Here is a 17,008-nt window from a genome sequence, read left to right as displayed (position 1 = left end):
AAATACTTTAAAGCAAGGTAAGTTTATTTTTAGCCCTGTTAGAATATAAAATTATTTTTTTCAAAAATTTAAATTATTGTTTAAAATAGTTATTTAATGTAATTTATAGTTTATTTAAAAAGTGTGATTTAAAAAAAAAAAATTATTTGAAGGTTTACTGCTATTTTGGGGCCGTAGTATTTATAAGTTTTGACAGGTCTTCCTGTCAATCTTATGAATGGGCTTTTCCCTCCTCCGATTGGCTGCCCATGGCTCACGTGATCCCAGGGGACGCATCGCACTAACTGCGCCCCTGGGATACGCAAGCACAGCGCGCCGGCAGCTGGACCAGGCCCCGGATCGGAATTCCACGGGGCCCTGCAGCTCAACTACCAGCGCGCAAGGTAAGTGCAGGTCGGGGGCTTGCACCCGCGGGAAGCCCTCGACCCGAATTTCTGGGCCCATGTCTCCAGCTCCTTTCAGATTAGAGCACACAGGGCAAGATAACGAGCATGATAACAGAGCACACAGCTCACTACACCAGAGCGTACTGATCAATATAACAGCCACAGATCGCTGGAACTGAACACACATCACTAAAACAGAGGGTTAATGCAAAATAATGCGGATACTGGAAATCTGAAATAAAAACAGAAAATGCTGGCAATGCTCAGCAGGTCAGGCAGCATCTGTGGAGAGAGGAACAGAGTTGACGTTTCAGATCGATGACCTTGCATCAGAACTGGGACGAAAGGCCATCGACCCGAAACGTTAACTCTGTCTCTTTCCACAGATGCTGCCTGACCTGCTGAATATTTCCAGTATTTTCTGGGTTAATGTGGATCTAGTAGAGGTTTTGAGAAGATAAATGGTGAAAGATTGTTTTCATCGGTTGGTGAATCAGTAACAAGGTGGCATAGACTCAGAACTATCACTAGAAAAATGAAGGGTGAAATTAGATTTATTTCACACAGCAGACTTTTAGACTATGGAATGCTTTACTACTGGCAGCACGGTGGCATAGTGGTTAGCACTGTTGCCTCACAGCGCCAGGGACCCGGGTTCGAATCCGGCCTCGGGCGACTGTCTGTGTGGAGTTTGCACATTCTCCCCGTGTTTGCGTGGGTTTTCTCCGGGTGCTCCGGTTTCCTCCCACAGTCCAAAGATGTGCGGGTTAGGTTGATTGGCCATGATAAATTGACCCTTAGTGTTAGGGGGATTAAATACGTGGGGTTACGGGGATAGGGTGGGATATGTGTTGGTGTAGGGGTTACGGGGATCGGGTGGGATATGTGTCGGTGCAGGCTCGATGGGCTGAAATGGCCTCGATCTGCACTGTGGGGATTCTGTGATTCTGTGATCCAGGTAGCTACTGAGACATAAACTATAATACAATTTAAAAGGGAATTGGATGTGTTTGAAAAGGAAGAATATAAAAGGATGTTGGAAAAGGCAGAGAAATTGGATTAGAGTAGACAGCTCCAGTTGAAGAGTCAGCACCGGCAAAGGCATGATGGACCACATGGCCTCCTGTGCTGCAATCTCTAGGAATCTATCAAATGATTAGATATCGCCTGAATAACAACTTGCATTTATTTAGCGCCTTTAACTTAATAAAACGCCTCAAGGCATGTAATCAGACAAAAATTGACACCGAGTCAAAGAAGGGGACATTAGGACAGGTGCACAAAAGCTTAGTCAAAGAGGTTGGTTTTAAAGAGCATCTTAAAGGAATAGAGAGTGGCGGAGAGGTTTAGGAAGGGAATTCCAGAGCTTGGTGCCTAGACGGCTGAAGGCACAGCCGCCGGTGGAGTCTCGAAGGAAGTGGAGTAACATGGGCTGCAAATTCGCTATCGCCTGTTTTGTGCTACCGCCGAACACCAATTTCACCCCCGTCAGCTCAAAAGATCATTGTTAATCTCATTGACTTGTGAACCTCTTAATGAGAACTGGGAAAGTTAAACCGGGCGGCCTGTGACATTCTGTTGGTCAGTTGTTCATCTGACTGCTCATTAAAAGGTAATCTACTTACCTTCTTAATAAAGAAGAAGGAACTTGCATTCCAAATTGAAGTATATAACTTGGTCATTTGTTGGTTCCCAGTATGCTTGAACTTTCCCCAAACTCCTGCTCCCACCAACCTAGCTTAAAATATCACACGATAGAATCATGCAGCACAGAAGGAAGCCATTCGGCCCATCTTGCCTGTGCTGACTCTTTGAAAGCGCTGTCCAGTTTAGTCCCACACCTCAGCTTTTTTCCCATAATACTGCAAATTAGTCCTCTTCAAGTCCAGTTGCCTTTTGAAAGTTCTGATGGAATCTGATTTCACCACCCTTTCAAGTAGTGTGTTTCATATCTTAACAAACCTCTGGGGGGGGGGGGAAATTCTCCTAATTTCAAGCAGGATTGAAAGATTGTGGTCAGAGCTCCTACTGTGTCCACCCTAGCTTCCCTCCGCAACCTAGGATGCATCCCATCTGGACCGGGTGACTTACTAACTTTGAGTGATGGCAAGCTACTTAGCACCTCCTTTCTATCTTTTTTTTTTAATCCTATCCAATATCTCTACTCCCTGCTCCTACTACAACATTAACTTCATCCTCTTCTTTTGTGAAGACAGATGCCAAGTACTCATTCAGTACCTCAGTCATGCCCTCTGCCTCCACAAGATTTCCTTTCTTCTCCCTAATTGGCCCCGCCTGAGCTTTAACTATCCTTTTACTTTATATATTTTTGGGTTCCCTTTTATATTGCTCACTAATCTTTTTTCATACTCTGTCTTTGCCCTTTTATACGCTTTCAATTTCTCCCTACACACTATATTCTGCCTGGTTTTCTACTGTATTCTGTACCTGACGTTTTTCTGTTTTATTTTAACCTCTATTTCCTTTGTCATTCAGGGAGCTGTTGCTTGCTTTATAGGAATATGCTTGGTTTGTACCCGATCTAGCTCTGTGTTGAAGGCCTGCCATTGTTCATTTTCTGTATCCCTGGCCAATCTTTGTTTCCAGTCCACTTAGATCCCTTCTCAAATCACTGAAATTGGCTCTTTTCCAGTTGGATATTTTGAGCTTTGATTTTTCTTTCATCCTAATTATATGATCACTATTACCCAGATGTTCTCCCACTGAAACACATTCCAGGCCTAAATTGCTGGTTAGGCCACAACTGGAGTATTGCATCCAGTTCTGGTCACCACACTTTAGGAAGGATGTGAAAGCCCTTGAGAGGGTGCAGAGGAGATTTACCAGAATGGTTCCGGGGATGGGAGATCTTAGCTACAAGGACAGGTTGGAGAAGCTGGATTTGTTTTCATTAGAGCAAAGGAGGTTGAGGGGTGATTTGCTAGAGGTGTACAAGGTTATGACGAGTTTGGATAGGCTGGACGGGGAAAGGCTGTTCCCACTAGTCGATGGTACAAGGACTAGGGGACACAGATTTAAGGTTTTGGGCAAGAGATACAGGGGGGAATGTGAGGAAAAACTTTTTTATGCAACGAGTGGTGAGGACCTGGAACTCGCTGCCGACGGAAGTGGTGGAAGCAGAGACACTCTGTTTTCAAGGGGAGACTGAATAGGCACTTGGGGGAAATAAACTTGCAGGGCTATGGGGATAGAGCGGGGGAATGGGACTGACTGGATTGCTCTGCAGAGAGCCGGCACGGACTCTGACGTAAGAAAACTACTAGGCACTCGGTCTAAGCATTAAACAAAGCTTTAATCAACTGTTTTACAACATGGAGGTCTAGTTGTGTCCTTCACCAGTTCCTGTTAAGAATGTCCTGCGCAAGCTGGGCCCGTGCCCGAGTATTTATACTCTCCCTGGACAGTGCCACCCGTAGGCTGCTCAGTATTATTTCATAAGTCTTTCATGAATGACTGATTCATGTCAGACTCGATGGACCGAAGGGCCTCCTTCTGTGCCGTTATGACTATATGACTCCACTTGCCCTACTTCATTCCCTAGAAATAGATCCAACATTGCTTCCTTCCTCGTTGGGCTGGGAACATACTGATTAAGAAAGTTCTTCTGTACACATTTTAGGAATTCTTCATCTTCCTTGCCCGTTATTCTGTTTACTCACCCCCCCCCCCCCCCCAGTCTATTTTCGCACAGCAAGCTCCTACAAACAGCAGTACGATAATTACTAGACAATCTGGTGGTGGTTGAGGGATAAATATTAGCCAAGACAACTTCCCTGTTCTTCAAAATAGGGCCGTGGGATCTTTTACGCCCACCTGAGAGGGCAAGCGGGGCCTCGGTTTAACATTTCATCTGAAAGACGCACCTCCGACAGTATAGCACTCTCAGCACTGCACTGGGAATGTCAGCCTAGATTTTGTGCTCAAGTCCCTGGAGTGAGACTTGAACCCACAACCTTCTAACTCAGAGGTGAGAGTGCTACCACTGAGCCAAGAATGACACGGAAGACGATCAATTGTGTTTTATTTACTCATAGTTACAAGTCACCCTTTCCTATACTGTTGTCTAATACTGTGCTACGAGACCTGGGTGTCCTTGTGCACCAGTCGCTGAAGGTAAGCATGCAGGTGCAGCAGGCAGTTAAGAAGGCAAATGGTATGTTGGCCTTCGTAGCGATAGGGTTTGAGTACAGGAACAAGGATGTCTTGCTGCAGTTGTACAGGGCCTTGGTGAGACCACATCTTGAGTATTGTGTGCAGTTTTGGTCGCCTTATCTGAGGAAGGATATTCTTGCCATGGAAGGAGTTCAGCGAAGATTCACCAGGCTGTTACCTGGGATGGCAGGAATGACTTTTGAGGAGAGATTGGGTCGATTGGGCTTGTACTCGCTGGAGTTTAGAAGAATGAGAGGGGATCTCATTGAAACTTATAAAATTCTGACAGGACTGGACAGACTAGATGCAGGGAGGATGTTCCCGATGGTCGGGGAGTCCAGAACCAGGGGTCACAGTCTAAGGATAAGGGGTAGGCTTTTTAGGACAGAAATGAGGAGGAATTTCTTCACCCAGAGAGTGGTGAACCTGTGGAATTCTCTACCACAGAAGGCAGTAGAGGCCAATTCATTAAATATATTCAAGAAGGAGTTGGATATATTTCTTAAGGCTAAAGGGATCAAGGGGTATGGGGAGAAAGCAGGGACCAGGTACTGAACTTGGATGATCAGCCATGATCGCATTGAATAGCGGAGAAGCTCGAGGGGCCGAATGGCCAACTCCTGCTCCTATCTTCTATGTTTCTATGTGCTCAACAGGGTCCTAGAACAAAAGCAAAATACTGCGGATGCTGGAAATCTGAAATAAAAACAGAAAATGCTGGAAATACTCAGCACGTCAGGCAGAGAGAGAAACAGAGTTAACGTTTCAGGTCGATGACCCTTCGTCAGAACTGGAAAAAGTTGGAGATCGAACAGGTTTTTAAGCAGGGGCAGGGAAAGGTGGAGGGGAGGAAAGAAGAAAAGGGAAGGTCTGTGATAGGATGGAAGGCAGGAGACATTAAGAGATGGTGCAAGGCAAAAGGAGATGGTAATGGGACAAGTTAAGAAACAAAAGGTGGCTCTAAATGAAGTGTAAATGGCACAGAATGAAAGACAGCTGCCATGTGGAAGAGAGAGAGAAAAAAAATGGGAAAAAAAGAATAGGGGCAGAGGTTATGGTCTGAAATTGTTGAACTCTGTTGAGTCCAGAAGGCTGTAAAGTGCCTAATGGAAAGATGAGGTGCTGTTCCTCAAGCTTACGTTGAGCTTCATTGGAACAGTGTAAGAGGCCGAGGACAGTGAGGTCTGAGTGGAGCGGAGAATTAAAGTGACCGGCGACCGGAAGCTCGGGGTCACCCTTACGGACTGAACGGAGGTGTTCCAGAAAGCGGTCACCCAATCTGCGTTTGGTCACCCCAATGTAGAGGAGACCGCATCATGAGCAGCGAATACAGTATACTAAATTGCAAGAAGTGCAAGTAAATCTCTGTTTCACCTGGAAGGAGTGTTTGGGGTTCTGGACAGTGGCATCGTCAGAGCAGATGTGGCGGAGACGGAGAAACTGGGAGAATGGAATAAAGTCCTTGCAGGAAGCAGGGTGGGAGGAAGTTTAGGGTTAGGGTCCATTCACATCACCTTCACATGGCTGGACTGGAGAAAGGTTGGAAGAGGTGTCAGTGGCACCTTCCATCACTTTGCTGATGATTGAGAGTAGGCTAATGGGGCTGTAATTGGCCGGATTGGATTTGTCCTGCTTTTTGTGGACAGGATATATCTGGGCAATTTTCTACTTTGTCGGGTAGATGCCAGTTTTGTTACTGTAGTGGAACAGCTGGGCTAGAGGCATGGCTGGTTCTGGAGCACAAGTTTTCAGCACTACAGCCGGGACATTGAATCAAATTTGCTGAAGACCAGTATCTGTGATGGTGAGGACCTCAGGAGGAGGCCAAGATGAATCATTCACTCTGCACTTCTGGCTGAAGATGGTTGCGAATGTTTCTGCCTTGTCTTTTGCACTTGCGTGCTGGGCTCCGCCATTGTTGAGGATGGGGATGTTCATGGAGCCGCCTCCTCCCATTAGTTGTTTAATTGTCCTCCACTACTCATGACTGGATGTAGCAGAGCTTTGATCTGATGCGTTAGTTGTGGATCGCTTGTCTATAGCATGCTGCTTCTGCTGTTTAGTATGCATGTAGTCCTGTGTTGTAGCTTCACCAGGTTGGCACCTCACTTTCAGGTATGCCTGGTATGCTCTTCGACACTCCTCATTGAACCAGAGTTCATCACCTGGCTTGATGGTAATGGTAGAGTGAGGGATATGCCAGACCATGAGTTTACAGATTGTGGTGGAATACAATTCTGATGCTGTTGATGGCCCACAGTGCTTCATGGATGCTCTGTTTTGAGCTGCTAGATCTGTTCTGAATCTATCCCATTTAGCATGGTGGTAAGTGCCACACAACATGATGGAGGGTATCTGCAGTGTGATGATGGGACTTCGTCTCCACAAGGACTGTGTGGTGGTCACTCCTACCAATACTGTTATGGACAGATGCATCTGCGACAGGTAAATTGTTGAGGATGAGGTAAAGTAGGTTTTCCCTCATGTTTGTTCTCTCACCACTTGCCGCAGTCTGGCAGCTATGTCCTTCAGGACTCGGTCAGTAGGGGTGTTACCAAGCCACTCTTGGTGATAGACATTGAAGTCCCACATCCAGAGTATATTCTGTGACCTTGCTACTCTGCTGCTTCCAAGTGGTGTTCAACATGGAGAAGTACTGATTCATCAGCTTAGGGAGGGCAGTAGGTGGTAATCAGCAGGAGGTTTACTTCCGCATGTTTGACCTGATGACATGAGACTTCATGGGGTCCGGAGTCAATGTTGAGGACTACCAAGGCCACTCCCTCCCGACTGTATACTACTGTGCCACCACCTGGTGGGACAGGACATACCCAGGGGTGGTGATGGAGGAGCCTGGGATGTTGACTGATGGTTTTGATTCTGTGAGTATGACTATGTCAGGCTGTTGCTTGACTAGTCTGTGGGACAATGCTCTCAATTTTGGCACAACTCCTCAGATTTTAGCGATGAGGACTTTGCAGGGTCGACTGGGCTGGGTGTGCTGTTGTCGTGTCCGAATCCAATGCCTAGGTCGATGTCGAATGGTCAATCCAATTTTATTCTTATTTTAATTTTTTGGTTTGGTACAACTGAATGGCTTGTGTGGCCATTTCAGAGGGCAGTTAAGAGTCAACCACAATGCTGTGGGTCGGGAGTCACATTTAGGCCAGGTAAGGACGACAGGTTTCCTTCACTAAAAGACATTAGTGAAGTTGGGTTTTTATGACAATCTGATAGCTTCATGGTCACCATTACTGTTACTAGCTTTTTATTCCAGATTTATTTAATTAGCTGAATTCAAATTCACAAACTGCCATGGTGGGATTTCAACTTGTGTCTCCAGATTATTAGTCCATGCCTCCGGATTACTAGTCCTGTAACATAACCACTATGCTACCGTACCCCTAAACCTATTCTTGGGCCCCCTCATCTTCCTCATCTACACGATGCCCCTTAGCTGCATCATCTGCAGACAAGAGGTTAGCTTCCACGTGTACACTGGCAATACCCAGCTCTACCTCTACACCACCTCACTTGAATCGCACTCTATTGCCTCTGTGCTGTCAGGATACTTGTCCAAGATTCAATCTCAGAGGATCCCCAATTTTCTCCCGCTAAACATTAGGAAGACCAAAACCAGCATCTCCAGTCCCTGCCACAAATTCAGTACCCTCACTGCTGACTCCATTCCCCTCCCTGCTGACTCCATTCCCTCCCTGGTCACTGGTCCAGGCTGTTTGCAAACTTGGCGTCATTGAGTTTCCAACCCCATATGCTCTCCCATACAAAGAACACCAACTTCCACTTCACTAATATTACCCATCTCCATCCCTACCTTAGTTCATCTGTCACTGAAACACACGCCTGTGCCTTTGCCACCAACAGATTTGATTACTACAATGCTGTCCTGGCCAGCCTCTCATCCTCCCCTGCCCCTATCCTATCTTGCCCCAAGTCCCAATCACCCTTGTCCTCGCTGACATACACTGTGTCTCAGTCCTTTAACACCTGAAATTTTAAATTCTCATTCATGTTTAAATCTGCCTTGGCCTTGCTGGTCCCTAACTCTGTAACCTTCTCCAGCCCTAAAAACCCTTCCAAAGTCTCCATTCCCTGACTCAATCCTCTTGTATTTCACCACCTCCCTTCATGCCACCAATGGCACCCGCATATGCCTTCAGCCGTCTAGGCCCCACACTCTGGAATTCCCTCCCTAAACCTCTACCTTCAACTTCCCTCTCCTCCTTTAAGAACTTGTTTAAACACATCTCTCTCGACCAAACTTTTAGTCATCCCTCTAATGTCATGCTCTTTGGCTTTACGTTGGTTTTTTTCTCCCCTGAAGTGTCTTAGAATGTTTTTCAAAGTTAAAGGCATTATACAAATGCATGTCTTTATTCTATATCTGCTACATTCCTCATCCCCTGCTACTGTTCTCCCCATCCTTGCTATAGCTGTTATTATCATTCCTTATCCCCTTCTGCTGTTACACCCTTTCCTTTCTGTAATTGCTCTATTCTTCCTTATTCCTTTACTGTATTTTTTGTAGTTTGTATTTTTGTAGTCTCATGTATTATCTGATTGATTGTGTTACCATCGTCTATGTAAACGTAACTATCGTAACAATTTCAAAAGTGCTCTGAAATATATTTTGCTTCAATATAAAAAATAGAATTTGGAAACCTGAGCTTGATTCAATTGGCCACAAATAGTCTGTTGATTAGAGAATTTTTCATAACTTAATTCCAGCATTTCAGCTGAGAGCATCAATAAATAATAATCATTAGTAAATAATTTGTTGTAATAATTTTCATATTAGCGAGTTGTCTATTTCTTAGAATGGCTGACAATACTTTGCTTCCTTCACAGAGTATAAGAAACTTGGAAATGGGACAATCACTGTGAAGAAACAAGTACCCTCCCCGGAAGCACTTCAGGCGCTGTACCAACGAATGCGATACGAATACGACTTTTATAACTATGTCAAGGATCAGTTCCATTTATTGAAAAGGAAATTTGGCCTCAAGACTCAAGGCAGCGCTCCAAATAAAGAGTACACAATTTCATCTCGGCTGGAGATTGCAGGGCCCAGCCGTGAAGATGATGATGACACATGGTTGAAAGATATTTATAGATGATGATTACAGCGAGCTAGTTTTTTGGTGAATTCTGTGTGTCATTTGCAATGGACATTTCACAAGGAATGCATTTTTGGTCAGAAGATGCTGCAGTGCTGGTCTGTTCTGGAGATTAGATTAACACATTCACAATTTCAGTCAGTCTTTGCCAGGCAGATGTTTGTAACTTACACTTTTCATGCTATTGCATGATTTTTAAATTTTTTATTTCTAAAGTTTCTTTACCAACTGCTGTACCAGCAGGTAAGACACTTTTAACTACTATATCTGCATATTAAAATATATATTGAATGATTTATTTAGTTACGTGTTTAAAAAGTGTAAAGAAGATAATACCGTATTATATCAATCTGAGAAAGGTACTAATCCAGTTAGATACTAGCTCATTTTCCTAAACCTCTGGATCTTCAGATGGAAGACACCATCCAAGGAAATAAAGTTGGACTGGAGCATTTAAGAAAATGAATTTTGTAGTCTTCACAGGACTGTACTTACATTTGTGATTTGTCAAAATAAACAGTTTGAAAGCATTGTACAGCTGTAAGGCTAGACGAAATCCAAGATCGTTTGTTAGTTACATTACTCTTTCTCTTTTGTTTTCTGGTTTATGTAAATGAAAACATTTTCTATTGACAAGTTTAGGCCTGATTGGATATCACTTCATAGAATTACATAGAATAGCACAGGAACAAGCCATTTGGCCCAACCAGTCCATGCCAGCATTTATGCTCCACTCGAGCCTCCTCCCATCCTTTGTCATCTAACTCTGTCAGCATAACCCTCCTAATCCTTTCTCCCTCATATGCTTATCTAACCGCCCCTTAAATGCATCTATACTATTTGCCTCAACCACTCCCTGTGGTAGCGAGTTCCACATTCTCATCAGTTTCTGGGTAAAGACGTTTCTTCTGAATTCCCTATTGGATTTCTTGGTGACTATCTTATATTGATGGCCCTAGTTTTGCTCTTCCCCACAAGTGGAAACTCTCTCTGTCTACTTGATATACCTATCAATTCGTCCAATAAAAAGCGACGAGTTAGGAACGTAACTAAAGGTTTTTATTGACTAAATAACAGAGCCCACCCTCGTGGGTGATCGGGTCCAACAAGGAGGAATACCAGCCAGTCGACTACCTTTATACCTGGGCAGGTAGGTGGAGCCATGGGCGGAGTCGGAGGTGGTCAGCCCAGGTATAACAGCGCGACAAGAGGCGACCTCGTATCGTGATACAACAGTGATAACGGTGATAACAATACAACAGTGATAACTATAGTGTAATGATAAAAGTGGTTTACCACATTCACCCCTTGTTTAGATTTGAGTCCGGCGGGGTGAAGTGTACTACCAGTTCTGGTATGTCAGTCTGTCCGGAGGCCTCGTAAGCCTCTCCGATCGTCGCAGCGGCGGTGCTGCATTATCCGGTGTTAGTGCTGGTGTCTGCGTGGTCGGCGAAGGCTCGTGGGGTTCCGGCATGCCGTCTACCTGGGCTGGAATTGGGGGGGTGGTGGGGGGGGTAAAGGTGGTGTCTCCGGAGTGCCCGAGGGTGCGAGGTCTCGTAAGGAGACAGTGTCCTCCCGCCCGTCTGGGTAAGCCACGTAGGCGTACTGGGGGTTGGCGTGCAGGAGGTTCACCCTCTCGACCAGGGGGTCTGTTTTATGGGCCCTCACGTGCTTTCGCAGCAAGACGGGCCCCGGAGAGGTCAGCCAGGTTGGTAGAGTGGTTCCCGTAGTCGACTTCCTGGGGAAAACAAACATTCGTTCATGGGGGGTGGCGTTAACGGCAGTGCAAAGTAGTGACCGGATGGAGTGCAGCGCTGTCGGGAGGACTTCCTGCCAGCGGGAGGTTGGGAGGCCCTTAGACTTTAAGGCTAAGAGGACGGCCTTCCATACCGTCGCGTTCTCTCTTTCCACCTGGCCGTTCCCTCGGGGGTTGTAGCTGGTGGTCCTACTTGCTGCAATACCTCTCGCTAGTAGGAACTGACGGAGTTCCTCGCTCATGAAAGAGGAGCCCCGGTCACTATGTATATAGTTTGGGAACCCGAACAAGGCGAAGAGGTCGTTCAGGCATTTAATGACCGTGGTACTGGTCATGTCTGGGCAGGGGAAGGCAAAGGGGAAACGGGAGTACTCATCAACAATGTTGAGGAAATACACATTACGGTCAGAGGACGGGAGGGGCCCCTTAAAGTCGATGCTCAGGCGCTCGAAGGGGCGGGTGGCCTTGATCAGGCTTGCTCTGTCCGGCCTAAAGAAGTGCGGTTTGCACTCGGCGCAGGTCTGGCAGTTCCTGGTTATGGTCCTGACCTCCTCGATGGAGTAGGGCAGGTTGCGGGCCTTAATGAAGTGGTAAAGTCTGGTGACCCCGGGGTGGCAGAGGTCGTTGTGGAGGGTCTGAAGTCTATCACTTTGCGCGCTGGCGCATGTAATTCGTGACAGAGCATCGGGGGGTTCGTTCAGCTTACCTGGCCGGTACAAGATATCATAATCGTAGGTGGAGAGCTCGATTCTCCACCTCAAGATCTTGTCATTCTTGATTTTGCCCCTCAGCTTGTTATTAAACATAAAAGCGACCGAACGTTGGTCGGTAAGGAGGGTAAATCGTTTGCCTGCCAGGTAGTGCCTCCAGCGTCGTACTGCCTCCACAATCGCCTGGGCCTCCTTCTCGACCGACGAGTGTCGGATCTCAGGGCCCTGTAGGGTCCTTGAGAAGAAGGCCACCGGTCTCCCCTCCTGGTTAAGGGTGGCGGCTAGGGCGAAGTCGGATGCATCGCTCTCGACTTGGAAGGGGATGGACTCATCCACTGCGTGCATAGTGGCCTTGGCAATGTCTCCCTTAATGAGGGAGAAGGCTGCGCACGCTTCCTCCGTAAGGGGGAAGGATGTGGACTTCATGAGGGGTCTGGCTTTGTCCGCATAATTGGGCACCCATTGGGCATAGTAGGCGAAGAGCCCCAGGGTTCTCTTAAGTGCCTTAGGGCAGTGGGGGAGGGGTAGCTCCATGAGGGGGCGCATTCTTTCGGGGTCGGAGCCGATGAGTCCGTTCTCTACTACACAGCCAAGGATGGCAAGGCGCGAGGTGTTAAACACACATTTCTCCTTATTGTAGGTGAGGTTCAGCCGTTGGGCTGTACGGAGGAATTTCTCCAGATTCACGTCGTGGTCCTGCCGGTCGCGGCCGCAGATGGTGACGTTATCTAGGTAGGGGAATGTGGCCTGCAGTCCGTTCTGGTCAACCATCCGGTCCATCTCCCTTTGGAAGACCGAGACCCCGTTGGTGACACCGAAGGGGACCCTAAGGAAGTGGTATAGGCGCCCATTCGCCTCGAAGGCGGTGTACTGGCGGTCCTCGGGGTGGATAGGGAGTTGGTGGTAGGCCGACTTAAGGTCGATGGTCGAGAATACGCGGTATTGTGCAATCTGATTGACCATGTCAGATATGCGGGGAAGGGGGTATGCGTCCAGCTGGGTGTATCTGTTTATGGTCTGGCTGTAGTCGATGACCAGGCGATTTTTATCGCCGGTCTTAACGACCACGACCTGGGCACGCCAGGGGCTGTTGCTCCCCTCGATGATGCCCTCCTTCAGGAGACGCTGCACCTCAGAGCTAATGAAAGCTCTGTCCCCAGCGCTGTACCGCCTGCTCTTGGTAGCGACGGGTTTGCAGTCGGGGGTGAGGTTAGCGAACAGGGAAGGTGGCGGCACCTTGAGGGTGGATAGGCTGCAGGTGTTACGCGGTGGGCGGTTTAACCTTCGCTGGTTGTCGACTGTGAGTGGGGGGAGGGGTCCACCGTATGCTAGGGTTACACTTTGGAGGTGGGATTGGAAGTCCAGCCCTAGTAGGACGGCAGCGCAGAGCTGGGGGAGGACGAGGAGTTTAAAGTTTTTATACTCTGTACCCTTAACCGACAAGGTCACAGCACAGTAGCCGCTAATGTCCGTGGCGTGGGACCTCGATGCCATCGAGATTCGGTTGCGCGTTGGCAGGACAGGGAGGGAGTAGTGGCTCACCGTGTCTGGGTGGATGAAGCTCTCCGTGCTTCCGCTGTCGAACAGGCAGGTCGTGGCGTGGCCGTTTACTTTGATGTCCATCATCGACTTGGACAGGTGGTGTGGGCGGGCTTGATCCAGAGTGACGGAGGCTAGCGTGTAGGTAAGCGAGTCGTTGTCGTCTGCGGGCGAGGCGGTCGTCAGGTCCGGGGGCCCGGTGGCAGTCGGGCGTGGTGGGTAAAATGGCGTCTCCCACGAGGTAGGACAAAATGGCGGAGAAGATGGCTGCCCCCATAACTCACATGAGGCACTATTGGGGTCGGTTGCCTTGATCAAAGATGGCCGCCCCCATGACTCACGTGTGGGGATACTGGCCTCAGTTGCCGTGAAAGAAGATGGCCGCCCCCACAGTTCGCATGAGGCACTGCTGGCCTCTGAAGATCCGCTCCTGCAGGCCTTCGAGAAGTGGCCTTTCTTCCTGCAGGTTGTGCAGGTAGAGTTCCTGGCTGGGCAGCGCGACCTCGGGTGCTTCTCCTGGCCGCAAAAGAAGCAGCCGGCGGCCCGATCGCGGGTGCCCGATGTCGGAGCCGGTACCGGGGGTGGCGGGTCCGGGACGCCGACGCTGAGGTAGGTCCCGGGGGCGGCGCTGCGAAGGGTATTGCGGTAGGGGTCGGGCCCGAGTCCCAGGGTCGCGAGCAGTACCTGGAAAACGCCTCCTGGTCCTGATGGGCCACCTCCAGGGAGAGAGCGAGGGCTTCAGCTTTGTCCAGGTCGAGGTCTTTAGCTTCAAGCAGTCTTTGCCGTGAGTAGTCGGACCGTAGGCCTTTCACAAAGGCATCGCGGATATTATCTTCCGTATTTTCAACAGCCGTCACCGCTTTAAAGTCACAGTTCCTGCCGAGTGCTCTTAGCGCCCGTAAAAATTCAGCTACAGACTCTCCTGGCTGTTGCGGGCGGGATCTTAGGAGGTGCCTGGTGTACATGTAATTTACCGGGCTGCGGTACTGCTGTTTCAGTAGGTTGATAGCGGCCTCGTACGTAGTCGTGTCCTGGATGAGTGCGTATACTCTCGGGCTCGCTTGGGCGTTCAGAAGTCTTAGTTTGGATCTCTGCAGGGCGCCGGATTCTTCCAGGTAGGATTCGAAGCAGTCCAGCCAGTGTTTGAAGTTGAGGGCTGCGTTTGCTGCCTGTGGGTTTAGATCCAGGTACGGTGGTTTGAGGGCTTGCAGCCAAGCCGGCTGGTGTGGCTGTGCTTCTGGGAGGGCTTCTGGCTGGCCAGTAGTAGACATCTTTAAAATTTAGTCAATAAAATTGATATACCTATCAATTCGTCCAATAAAAAGCGACGAGTTAGGAACGTAACTAAAGGTTTTTATTGACTAAATAACAGAGCCCACCCTCGTGGGTGATCGGGTCCAACAAGGAGGAATACCAGCCAGTCGACTACCTTTATACCTGGGCAGGTAGGTGGAGCCATGGGCGGAGTCGGAGGTGGTCAGCCCAGGTATAACAGCGCGACAAGAGGCGACCTCGTATCGTGATACAACAGTGATAACGGTGATAACAATACAACAGTGATAACTATAGTGTAACGATAAAAGTGGTTTACCACACTACTCCATCAAAACCTTTCATAATTTTAAATTAGGTCACCCCCTAGCCTTCCCTTTCAAGAGAAAAGCGATCCAGCCTGTTCATCCTTTCGTGCTAGGAATACCCTCGCATTTCTGTTATCATCCTTGTAAATCTTTTTTGTACCCGCTCCAGTGCCTCTACTGTATATCCTTTTTATAATATGGTGACCAGGACTGTACTCCAAGTGTGGTCTAACCAAGGTTTGATATAAGTTTAACATAGAATTACGTGCACATGATACACTGTCTCATCAAACACTCCCAGGGCAGGTACAGCACAGGTTAGATACGGCGTAAAGCTCCCTCTACACTGCCCCATCAAACAATCCCAGGGCAGGTACAGCACAGGTTAGATACAGAGTAAAGCTCCCTCTACATTGTCCCATCGAACACTCCCAGAACAGGTACAGCATGAGTTCGCTCCCTTTACTCTGTCTCAATACGTGCTTCAGCCCTGACCTCTCAACAAACCCCTGCTATACCAGTGTGACAGTTTTCTATTTCCTAACCACCCATTCTGTGGCTGCTCTCAACATAATTACCAATTTAGCGTCATTATGGGGCAGTTTTGTATTATCGCCCCCTACGCACTAGGATTTGGATTGAGGCAGACAGAGGAGGCTTTCACTTCATCACTCTACGCTGGATTTAAACCCAGATCTGAGGTAAAGTGCATGACCCAATCCTCTGTAATCTCTGTTGCTTCATTTTGTCGCAGTTAAGGTGTCCGGTCACGCTGGCGAAAGGGATAGCTACCCTTTCATGATTTTGTATCTGAAAATTATTCCCAGCACTTATATAAATATATCATGCAGCAGCGCTCTTCAGTTTTTTTTTCTCCCGTTTTCTCACATACACTCATTGGCATTGAAACTGTGCTTTCGAACACTTGGATCATGCTGCGTTCGTAGCCTATTGGCCTGTTCTTAGCCTGTTTAGAGTGCCTCGGTTGCTTTGGTGTTCTGGGGTTAGTTAGAACTTTTTTTGGTAATGTTACTGTGCCTCTGTCGCACTATTATAATCGCTGCCTTGAACCTCACCGTCTTTGGTTCCTCAGCTACTCACTGTGCCATCTCTTACCCGTAACTTCTTTTTCAAGGCCTCAAAACCATGGCGCGCCTCAGACTTCATTTCCTCCTTTTAATCTGCGGGCTTTGAAAGCCCAAAACTTAGTGCTTTATCTACTCATAGGCCTAGATATTAGCTATGACCTGGCCCAGCGCTATGTAGCTGTGCCAGGTCAAACTGGTCTAGGTAGCACGTAAAATTCGCGCTCGGTCCTCATTAACATGATTACAACGCTGATCTCAGCGCTAAAACCACTGCTCATTGGTTTACCGCTCAACAGCTAGGCCAATATCGGTGCAGTCTAATTCCAAGTAATGTTTGGCCTAAGCTTTATCCAGTACTTAAAGGGTATGCAACAGCACTTCATCGTCATTCCATTTGGAACTCCACTTGGAAGCACAAGCAACTACGAAGCGATGGCTGAGCGTCAGCAGAGGGAGAGAGCCAGGCGCTTCTCAGATGCGGCTCTGGTGTCACAGAATCACAGAAACCCCACAGTGCAGATAGAGGCCATTTCGGCCCATCGAGCCTGCACCGACACATATCCCACCCAATCCCCGTAACCCCTACACCAACACATATCCCACCCTATCCTTGTAACCCCACGTATTTAATCCCCCTA

The 17,008-nt window shown here is 47.9% G+C and overlaps 2 protein-coding genes across 7 annotated transcripts in view; one reads left to right on the top strand and one right to left on the bottom strand.

Moving 5' to 3' along the window:
- LOC147121521 (uronyl 2-sulfotransferase-like) overlaps positions 1-10,230 on the top strand; it is a 122,444-nt gene extending 112,214 nt beyond the window's left edge. For 2 of the 6 annotated variants that reach the window (XM_085981844.1, XM_085981843.1), the window contains one exon: positions 9,429-10,230. In XM_085981844.1, coding sequence (XP_085837970.1) covers positions 9,429-9,697 — 269 coding nt within the window. In that variant the 3' untranslated portion in view covers positions 9,698-10,230. The remainder of the gene's footprint in view (positions 1-9,428) is intronic. The other 4 variants (XM_085981848.1, XM_085981847.1, XM_085981849.1 and 1 more) reach the window with 3 other exon arrangements.
- A 504-nt stretch (positions 10,231-10,734) lies between these two features.
- LOC147121520 (uncharacterized) lies at positions 10,735-16,449 on the bottom strand. The gene is made up of 3 exons (XM_085977854.1): positions 16,399-16,449; positions 13,706-14,218; positions 10,735-11,435 (listed from the first exon to the last, which is right to left on the bottom strand). The coding sequence occupies exons 1-3, from the start codon at positions 16,447-16,449 to the stop codon at positions 11,352-11,354; spliced, it is 648 nt and encodes a 215-aa protein (XP_085833980.1). The 3' UTR covers positions 10,735-11,351.
- Positions 16,450-17,008: the final 559 nt, after the last annotated feature.

This window comes from Somniosus microcephalus, chromosome 3, assembly GCF_052327205.1.
Source record: "Somniosus microcephalus isolate GS21.2 chromosome 3, FLI_Smic_1.0, whole genome shotgun sequence".
Lineage (NCBI taxonomy): Eukaryota > Metazoa > Chordata > Chondrichthyes > Squaliformes > Somniosidae > Somniosus > Somniosus microcephalus.
This window is presented reverse-complemented; position numbering and strand designations above follow the sequence as displayed.

Bases quoted from the DNA above. Each gene is read 5' to 3' on its own strand.
- LOC147121520 (XM_085977854.1), bottom strand. From the start codon at position 16,449: ATGAAGTCTGAGGCGCGCCATGGTTTTGAGGCCTTGAAAAAGAAGTTA. The intron at 14,219-16,398 runs GTAAGAGATGGC...TTTTGCGGCCAG, and splicing joins CCTTGAAAAAGAAGTTACGG to GAGAAGCACCCGAGGTCGCG. The intron at 11,436-13,705 runs GTGAGCCACTAC...TGTTTTCCCCAG, and splicing joins GCTTCATCCACCCAGACACG to GAAGTCGACTACGGGAACCA.